This window comes from Sus scrofa, chromosome 1 (assembly GCF_000003025.6).
Source record: "Sus scrofa isolate TJ Tabasco breed Duroc chromosome 1, Sscrofa11.1, whole genome shotgun sequence".
Taxonomy (NCBI): domain Eukaryota; kingdom Metazoa; phylum Chordata; class Mammalia; order Artiodactyla; family Suidae; genus Sus; species Sus scrofa.
This window is the reverse complement of record NC_010443.5, coordinates 200,925,371-200,934,866: the sequence shown is the minus strand read 5'-3', so window position 1 is coordinate 200,934,866 and position 9,496 is coordinate 200,925,371. Positions and strand designations below refer to the sequence as shown.

The 9,496-nt window shown below is 45.2% G+C and overlaps 1 protein-coding gene across 1 annotated transcript in view; it reads left to right on the top strand.

Moving 5' to 3' along the window:
- MTAP (methylthioadenosine phosphorylase) overlaps positions 478-9,496 on the top strand; it is a 51,436-nt gene continuing 42,417 nt past the window's right edge. The window contains exon 1 of the mRNA XM_003121879.4: positions 478-893. Within this exon, the coding sequence (XP_003121927.3) occupies positions 621-893 (273 nt within the window). The 5' untranslated portion in view covers positions 478-620. The remainder of the gene's footprint in view (positions 894-9,496) is intronic.

Here is a 9,496-nt window from a genome sequence, read left to right as displayed (position 1 = left end):
TGTGGGTCCTGGGGCGGGGGTTGACCACCCAGTGATCAGTGATGAAGACCTGAGTCTGGATTCTGAACGTAGGTATACTGGACTTTGCCCAGGGTGGGGAAGGTTAAGTATAGCCCTGGTGCTGTGGACCAGGTTGGGAGTTTGGAAGGTTTCATCCCCTTAAAAGCCTCCCCTCAAAGAGTTTGTAGGTCGAAAAGGTTACCCAGTAAGTAGCACTGACTCTGTTTCTTTTCGTCATCCCTAAGTCTTGGGTCAAGCCCACCCCTGCTCTATCCCCTACAAATTAAGGGAAAGGAGCAAACACCCACTTGGGTCCCGGTGGTAAGAGCCAACTGCACCCTGCCCCGCGTTAGCAACTGGAGGTGATATTCAGAAACAGCCTGTTCCCTCCCCTCCACGGTTTTTCTTTCCTGCAGAACTCGTGGAATGCAGATGGGCCTGGTTTTATAGAGATTAGCAGGCAGCTGATACTACACGGAGCCGGGAGTGCTACTTGTAGGGTTCTTGTGAAAGTTAACGGCGCTGATTAAAGTGCAAAGCGCAGTGTCTGGACAGCATGAGCGCTCAGTAAGAGGTCTCCATTATTATCACTATCATGAGCCTATTAGTTAAAATTGGGGATGGAAAAAAACAACGGAAAACCGGAAAGGTCTGCAAAAGGGGCTGGACGCGGGAATCTCCAAATGAGGAGGGGGGTGGCGGGGGAGAGCCCACATCAGCAGCCAATCCAGCTGTCCCGGGAAGGAAGAGGAGGAGCCAGAGCCGCCCCCGGGCCCTCGCTGCTCAGTCCCGCGCTGAGCTCCGGAACCCGCTCCGCTCCTGCAATCCCCGCAAGGCTACTGCTTCTTCCTCGCACAGACATGGCCTTAAGTGCCGCTGCTGCAGCCGTGAAGGTGAGATTAGCCGGCCCAGGGGCTGGAGTCCTCCCATCCTGGGTAACCGTGCCTGTAAACCGTGCGCCCCCGCCGCGGCGGGGAGGTTCTGGGGCCCGTTAACCCAGGGGCGGGGAGCCGGGGAGAGGAAATAATTGCAAAGGCGTCCCCCAACCTTTGATCTCTGCACCCACAGCGCGCAGGGCGTGGGCAGCCCCTTCCAAGAGGGGCAGCAGGCGGGCACTGCGTCCATCCCCGCCCAAACACCACTCCTTTTCGGGCAGATTTGTCTGCCTAAGGCTTGCGGGTGTGCCAGGTGGGTGAGTGCCTGCAACTGCCGGGACTTCCTGGTGCCCTGCCCAGGCTCAACACTTCCGCTCTAACCTGGCCCTTTGCCCGAAGCCCACGTGGGAGAGCTGCGTGCTTGCTCTTTTGTAAGCTTCCGGCTTTTTTTTTTTTTTTTTTTTTTTCCCTTCTTCTTCTAAACGTAGACCTCAGTTCAGAAGTCCCCACGACTTCCACCTCCCACCCCGCTGTGCAATGCTATGGGGACTCTGATACTTTTTTACGATACTGAAAAGAGAGTACGGAAGTACTGGTACTGGGCCACTCCCTGTTGGGAGGGCCCTGGCTTTGAATTGCTTTGTTGGCAACCTTGAAAGTTAGAGATCAGTTTCCTTGTGCCTCGGCTCTGAGATCTCCGTGTAAGGGATCATTGTGTGGAGGGAGCTTTGCCGGCGGAGGGCGCGAGTTCCGAAGATTGCAGCGAGTTTTCCTGGGGCTTTTAAACACTTCTTCCAGGTTGGTGCCTTGGGAAGAGAGAGAATTACAGTACACAAACATAAATTGATAATAAAACTTAAGGTCTCTTCTTGGCTGTTTATCATTGGTTAAGTACTCAGTTAACTTGTTTGGCTTTAGAAATTCTTGGCCGATGGGCTAGGAAGGTCCATCGCCTTCACATACTTCTCTTGATTCTGCCGCATCTGTATTCAGGTCTCCCTAGAGAAGGAAATCTGTGGTCAGGGTGTGGTCAGCCAGTGGTGATTAGTAGGCTCCTGGTGAGACACTTATGGGAGGGGGTGGGATGAGGAGAACTGCAGTCACACTTAGATACTAAATTCCTTTTGCCATTTTGCAAATAATCTTGCATTAGACAAATATTTGTAGAATGCTTATCAGTCATGGAGAAAAAAGCAGAATTTTTATGAGGCTCTTTTGCAAAAGTGAGTTCTTTAGGTGCCTGTCTATAAAATCGGAAATTTACTGCAGAGTTTGCTGGGACATTAGAATCCTATTGTCTGTCTAGGGCATGGATGAAACATTAAATGGTAGTGTTATAGGTGGGGGAGCTGAGATTAATCTTGAATATCTTCTCTCCAGCAATTAAATTATTATGGTAGGCCACAGCTTTCAGTGGGCAAGCAGGAAACTATTACCTTTCTCTTCCAGGAATACACTTAAAGTTACATTAAAAATAGAGAGGAGTGGTATTTAAAAGTGTCACTTTAATTTGGTTTGGCTTTCTGCCTGCCACACAGTTTCTCTTGTAAAATTAGTGCAGTGCATTTAAGTGCAGAATGGGAACTGTGATTAGAGCCCAGATGTAAATACTGAATTGTGTGTATTTTATTCTTGGCAAGCTGCTGAATATAACTTTTTTTTTTTTGTCTTTTTAGGGCCGCACCCAGGGCATACGGAGGTTCCCAGGCTATGGGCTGAATCAGAGCTGTAGCCTCTGGCTTATGCCACAGCCACAGCAATGCCAGATCCAAGCCGCATCTGTGACCTACACCATAGCTCTCAGCAATGCGGGATCCTTAACCCACTGATCGAGGCCAGGGATCCAACCTGCATCCTCATGGATACTAGTCAGATTCATTTCCGCTGAGCCAAGAGGGAACTCCAAGAATATAAAATTAATAGGTTCAAATAGTGCTAGGCCTGCCTGCTGATTTCTCTGAGGTTATTAGAAAGGTGACAACTTTGTTGCTGCAAATCCATGACTCCAACACCATCTCTCCCAGACTGCTGAGGCAACATCCTAGAGAGAAAACATGAGATGCTAGTGTTCAGAGCAAAATAAGTTAATGAAAATCATATCCTATCCCCAGATCATAGAATATACAGCTGGAACATTCCTTAGGACCATATATCCACATAAACCTCTCTTTGTGGAGATAAACCCGAGTCTCAGATAAGACCTAAGAAGTCCAGGATTATTCAGTTGAACCTAGACAGTGAGAGACTTGGTCTAGAGCCTGGCATTCCACCAACTAGATGTTGTGCGTCATTTCTGATATCCAACATGTGGTCCCTGTGCCATTTTATTCTGTTGCAAAAGAGGTCATGCATCCTTAAGCGAGAGGGAGTATGGAGTGTGTGCATAAAGCAAGCTGCCTCCCAGTGCCCACTGGACACTCTCCCACAGTATTAGTAAAAGCCATTGCCTGGGAGGACCTTGGGAAGACATCATCCTCCAGCAGCAGCCATGGGGAGGTGGTATTCTTGACCATGCAGAGGGCTGAAACAGTCTTTGGCATTCTGGAGGGCTTCTTTAATGGGCTGTGGCTCCTCTAGGCAGGTGCCCACCTTTTCCTCCAAGGGATTAAAAATAAGTCTTATTTACATGATTGCTAATGACAGGGAGGGATATGGTCCCACAGTAGGTGGGTAATGGACTATAAACAAAGAGGAGGGGGACAGGCAAATCATGGAGTTCAGATTCTGAAACCAAGTCTTGGAAGCTCTCCTTTTCACCTGCTGAGGGTGGCTGGCAAAGGCCTTCACACTGAAAGTCCTTAAGTGACCTTCAGAAACCGGAGGACAACCCACAGGCCCCAGTTGGCAACCAAACAACCTTCATTTTATGTTTTTGTTTTTTTCCCCTAGAGACAATGCCATTTGAGGCAGGACAATTCCTCCCTTAATAGGACTGTTCTGAGTACTGCAGGACATAGAACACACCTGGGTCCCCTCTCCAAAAAATGCTGATAGCACTCCCCTAAGTCATTGTGCCAGTCAGAAATGTCCCCGTGGGTTTCTGGGCATCCCCTCAGAAGAGCCTATATGTTTGGTTGAGGACCACTGGGTTAAATCTGAGACAGAGACTCCCTGGTAAAAAGATAAAGAAGTAGCCAGTTTTGTGACCTGAGCAGCCGAGAAAAATAAGGAGAGAAGTATTTTTGCTGCTGTTGCTTTGAGGAACTTTATCTTGATTTTGTTTATATTTGCTGGAGTTGGGAGGGTGTGCAGAAAGAGTGAGAGATTGTACTGCATTATTTCATTTGATTCTCACAGTTGTACAGATTAAGCAAAGACCTTACCCTCACAGGTGCAGATGAGGAAACAGGTGATAGGAATCTTTGTGGGGAATGGACCTTGGATCCTTCTCTGGGATTATAAGAGTATTTTAGTCTCTGCCTCAGAAGCATCTAAAACAGTGGTTCTCATAGCCTATGATGCATCTGTCCTCACAGGGAATTTGTCAGAGATGCACATTCTTGGACCCCACCCCAATCCTGCAGAATCTGAAATGGGAGGGGCAGCAAACTGGGTTTTAAAAGCTTTAGTATATCCGGGTGCCCACTAAAGTGTGATAACCATTGACCAGGGAGCTTTGAAAAGGCTGGGCATCTGCATTTTTAACAAGCTCCTCAGGTGTTTCTTAGTGTACTAGTTTCCTTGTCTATTTTAATTACCACAAACTGGATGGCTTAGAACAACACAGATGTTGTCACTTAACAATTCTAGAGGTCAGAAATCCAGAATAAATCCTACGGAGCTAAAATCCAGGTGTCAATAGGGCAGATCCTCTTGGAAGATCTAAGGGAGAATCTGTTTCCTTGCCTTTTCCAGCTTCTGGAGATCACCAGCCTTCCTTGGCTTACTGCCCTGCATCACATCCCCTTTCTCCCCCAACCTCTATCAACATTGCCAACTTCTTCATACAACCTTCTTATAAGGACCCTTGTGATTCCATGTAGGACCCATCCAGATAATCCAGAATAATCTCCCCATCTCAGAACTGTTAACTTAATCACGGAAATTAACACGTATAGGTTCTGGTAATTAGAATGCAGACAGGCTATCTTGCAGGAAACGTTCAGCCTATGACTCTTGGCTAGCTCAGATTTTAGAGACTGATGATCTAGGTCTTAGAGCAATGTTGCTTAAGTCTGGCTACACATTAAAACCACCTGAGGAGGTTTACTAAAACAAAAAACAAAAAAAACTCTCCCTTGCCCGATTAGAATCTCAGGAGTCTGGGACCTGGGCTTTGGTACTGAAAGCTCCCCTAGGGATTCTGGTATCCAGCAGCTGACCCAGGAGGAACACCAGGAAGAATCCCATGTCGCTCCACAAGTGAAGGAAGGTGAGTGCTACAGAATATACCCACTGTGGCTCAGTGGATTAAGAACCTGACATAGTGTCTGTAAGGATGCAGGTTCCATCCCTGGCCTTGCTCAGTGGGTTAAGGATCCAGCATTGCCACAAGCTGCAGCATGGGTTACAGGTGCTGCTCGGAACTGGTGCTGCTGTGACCTGTAGGCCACAGCTGCAGCTCCACTTCAGCCCCAGCCCAGGAACTTCCCTATGCCGCAGGTATGGCTGTAAAGAGAAAAAATAATAATAATGATAATTGACCACTTCAGGAAGTGAACCATAACTTTAACAGGGTGTCTACCCATTAGAATATCTTGACTTTGCAAGAGGAGATTTGTTATATAAAAACCACAGATGTTCTGAATCTGTAATTATTTCTGACCAAAATATAGTATTAATTTGTTTTCTAGGGCTGTGATAACAAAGTACCACAGGCTAGGAGGTTCAAGCAACAGAAATGGGTTGCCTCACAATCCAAAATCAAAGTGTTGACAGCATTGGTTTCTTCTGAGGCCTCTCTCCTGGCCTGGCAGATGACTGCCTTCTTCCTGGGTTTTCTCATGGTCTTCCTTCTGCATGTCTGTGTCTCAGTCTCTTCTTATAAGGTCCCCAATCTTAATGGGTTACCACCCTCCCCAAGATCTCATTAACTTTAATTACCTCTTCAAAGACCCTATTTCCAAAAATAATCAAATTCAGCTCAATATTGCTAGTCAAATGTAAATCAAAACCACAGTGAGATCACCTCACACCTGTCAAAATGGCTGTCATCAAAGTCTACAAATAACAAAATACTGGTGAGGGCATGGAAAAAGGGGAACCCTCTTAAACTGCTGGTGGAATTGTAAATTGGTGCAGCTACTATGAAAAACAGTAGGAGGGTTCCTCAAAAAACTAAAAATAAAATACCATATGATCCAGCAATCCACTGCTAGGTGTATATCTGAAGAAAACAAAAGCACTAATTCTGAAAGATACATGCACCCCCAATACTCAAACAGCCAAGACATGGAAGCCACCTAAGTGCCTATCAACAGGAGAACAGATACATATATATATATATATATATATATATATATATATATAATACATACATACATACATACATACGTACATACACACACACACACACACACACACATACAGTGGAATATTAGCTACTAAAAAAATGAAATTCTGCTGATTGCAGCAGTGTGGATGGACCCAGAAAGTATTAAGCAAACAAATGTCTATACAAAACAGAAACAGACTATGAGTTCTCTCCAGTGGGGAGAGGTGAGGGAGTAGGGCAAGATAGGAGTGTGGGATTAAGAGATGCAGACTACTATGTATAAAATTAAAAGCAATAAGGATATGTTGTATAGCACAGGGAAATATGCCCATTATTTGTAGTAACTTTAAACTGAGTATTATCTATGAAAATATTGAATCACTATGTGTTCACTATGAAACTAATATAGTATTGTATAACAGCTGTGCTTTAATAAAAAAAACAAAGAGTCAAATTCTGAGGCATTGAGAGAACTTCAACATATGGATATTTAGGACTCACTTGATCCCATAACCATCACCTGTAAGGGTGACTTACAGAGAAGGGCCTTCTGTCAGAGATGGAGCCACTCTCTCTGTGGACCATACTGAAGGTTCTGGACAGGCCTCCCAGACTGAGACATTTGGCCACTCTATCCATACAGCTGGCCTCCTGAGATTTTGCAAGGCTCTGACTGGGAGGCCTCAAAACTAGGTCAGCCCAATAAAGGAGAGCTTTTGTTTGCTGAACTTTCAAATTTGTCAGTGGCAACCAGAGCTGAAGAACTATAATGCTTAAGAGCAGAGATTGCTGCTAGCTGGTGTGCTGGCTCTCTTATCTCCTCATGAGCTTGGAGAACTTAGTCATCCAGTCTCCCTGGCATGAGCTAATCTCACTTAACTCAGGGTTACAGTGTTTTGAGAGTGCTTTCACGCAGTGCTAGGTTCCTCCATGTAGTGTTTCCAGGCTTCATTGTGATGGTAAGTGGTTCTTAAAATCAAGGGGGCAGGGGAGTATGTGAAATCTCCTGTGGCCAGGTGCCAAGGGGAACTGGACCAGGGTAGAGGCTGAACCCTTTCAGTGTTGCTGGAAGTAACCATTCTGGTCAGGTAAACCAACATTTAGATAAAATGCTTTCACAGTCTCAGGAGGTCAAACCATCTCTTCTTTTTGAAGAGCCTGACTTGGTGGTCTGCAAACGGAAAAGCATGGATGAATCAACTTGCTGTTAAAATCTGGCAGTGACCTTGATTGACCAGGGGGTCCTTTTTCAGAGCTTTATCTTATATAGTGAAGAAGTCCTGGCTGGGCAGAATTGGCCCAGAAATTCCATCTCAGACCTTGAATAGGACTGAGGACCATGCCTTTGGCCCAGAAGGCCTGGTAAGTATACATGAGGTCATGGGTGGAGAGCCTCCTCCCCTCCAAGGTGGTTCACTTAGGTGCCCAGAGTTGCTCTTTCCTTTCTTACTGTGTGACCTTAGTCCAGAACTTGAACTCTGAGCATCAGTTTCTTCTTAACATGGAGACAATAAATTTCTAATAGGGTGTGATGTTACCAAGGATTCCAGGCGATACTGGGAGGTAGTATATCATAGTGGTGGAGTATGAAAGATCTGGGTTCCTATTCCAGCTTTACACTTTACAATTTGCTCTCTGGACAAGTTTCTTAATTTTTGTGTTTCTCTTTCCTCTTTTGTAAGAATGGGTGTTATGCTATAGAGCCTATCTTATAGGGTGGTTGTAAAGATTATGTGATGTAAATGTGAAGACACACTTACTTTATTATCATGGCAGATGCTGAGTTGACTGTTTAATTTAGGGGCTGGTGGGGAAAGACAGAAAGGTCACTGGTGCTGGAGGTTCATCCCTTAGTTGTACTTTACCATAGAGCCAGCAGGTGGCGACATCGCCACATCTTGGCGTGGGCCTCCATGTGCCCCAAGAAAAATGTGAGAATTTGAATTCCCTAGTGTGGCACTTGTTACACTTGCCCTATATCCCTTCCCACATATGGGTTTCCATAAAAAACTTGAGCCAGTTTGACTGGACAGGATTTCTTGCAAATAATTCCAGTGCCAGAGACCACATTCTGGCCTTTCTGATGAGCTGTAACAGTCCTTGCTTTCACACCCAGTACTAAATACTCCTCACTGAGGGCTGAGCACTACACAGCCAGGGTGGTAAGGGCTGAAGCTTGGGGCTTCTGAGGGTGGGCTCAAGGGCACTGAACTTCAGCAAGACCTGTTAGCATATCTTTTTCTTTTTTCTTTTTAGGGCCATACCTGTCCTAAAAGGAAGTTCCTGGACAAGGGGCTGAACTAGAGCTGCAGCTGCCAGCCTACACCACAGCCACAGCAATGCCGGATCTGAGCCACATCTGTGACTTACCCTCAGCTTGAGGCAATGCTGGATCCTTAACTCAATGAGCAAGGCCAGGGATTGAACCCCCCTCCTAAAGGATGCTATGTCAGGTTCTTAACCCATGGAGCCACAATGGGAACTCCCCCAGTTAGTACTTGTTATTTATTGCTGTAATGCTGGGCTGGCTTGCCTAAACAGAGGGTGGTTTCTAAACCAAGTTATATATATATAAGTCTGAGACTAGTGTTGAATCCAGAATGAGAGATGCCATGGCTCAGGGGAACAGCCAAAAATAGCCAAGTCAAAGTGGTAGTAAGTATTTTTTTTAAAAAAGGCAAACCAAAAACCAGAAGTTTCCATGCATTGCAGAATCCCTGAAGAGTAGGCTAAGAATGAGTTCTGAGTTAGCAACTCAGTTCAGCAGTCTGAGGTGACGACATGAGCTAGACAGTTCATTACATCTCCTACACCAACCCCATCTCCACTATGATCTGTGGTGCTTCAGAGGTACATGAAATGATAAAATAGAGACGCCTGCTGGAAGAAGGATTAGGATTTCACAAGACAATGTGATTTTTAAAATTTCTACTAAATTAGAGTGATTTAAACCCCTCTGATTTAAATGAACATTCTGCTGATTTGAAAACTGCTATATTGGTTAGTCTTTCACTACTTATGATGTTAAGTTGTAACAAAATAGGAAAATGTTGTGTTGGATAGAATAAGTAACCTGTAGTTTCAACAGTGTACCATGAGGTGGCAGCAACATCACAAACTTGTTTAATCAAACTTGAAAGCTTTTGCACAGCAAAAAAAAAAAAAAAAAAAAAAAGATCATAAAAAA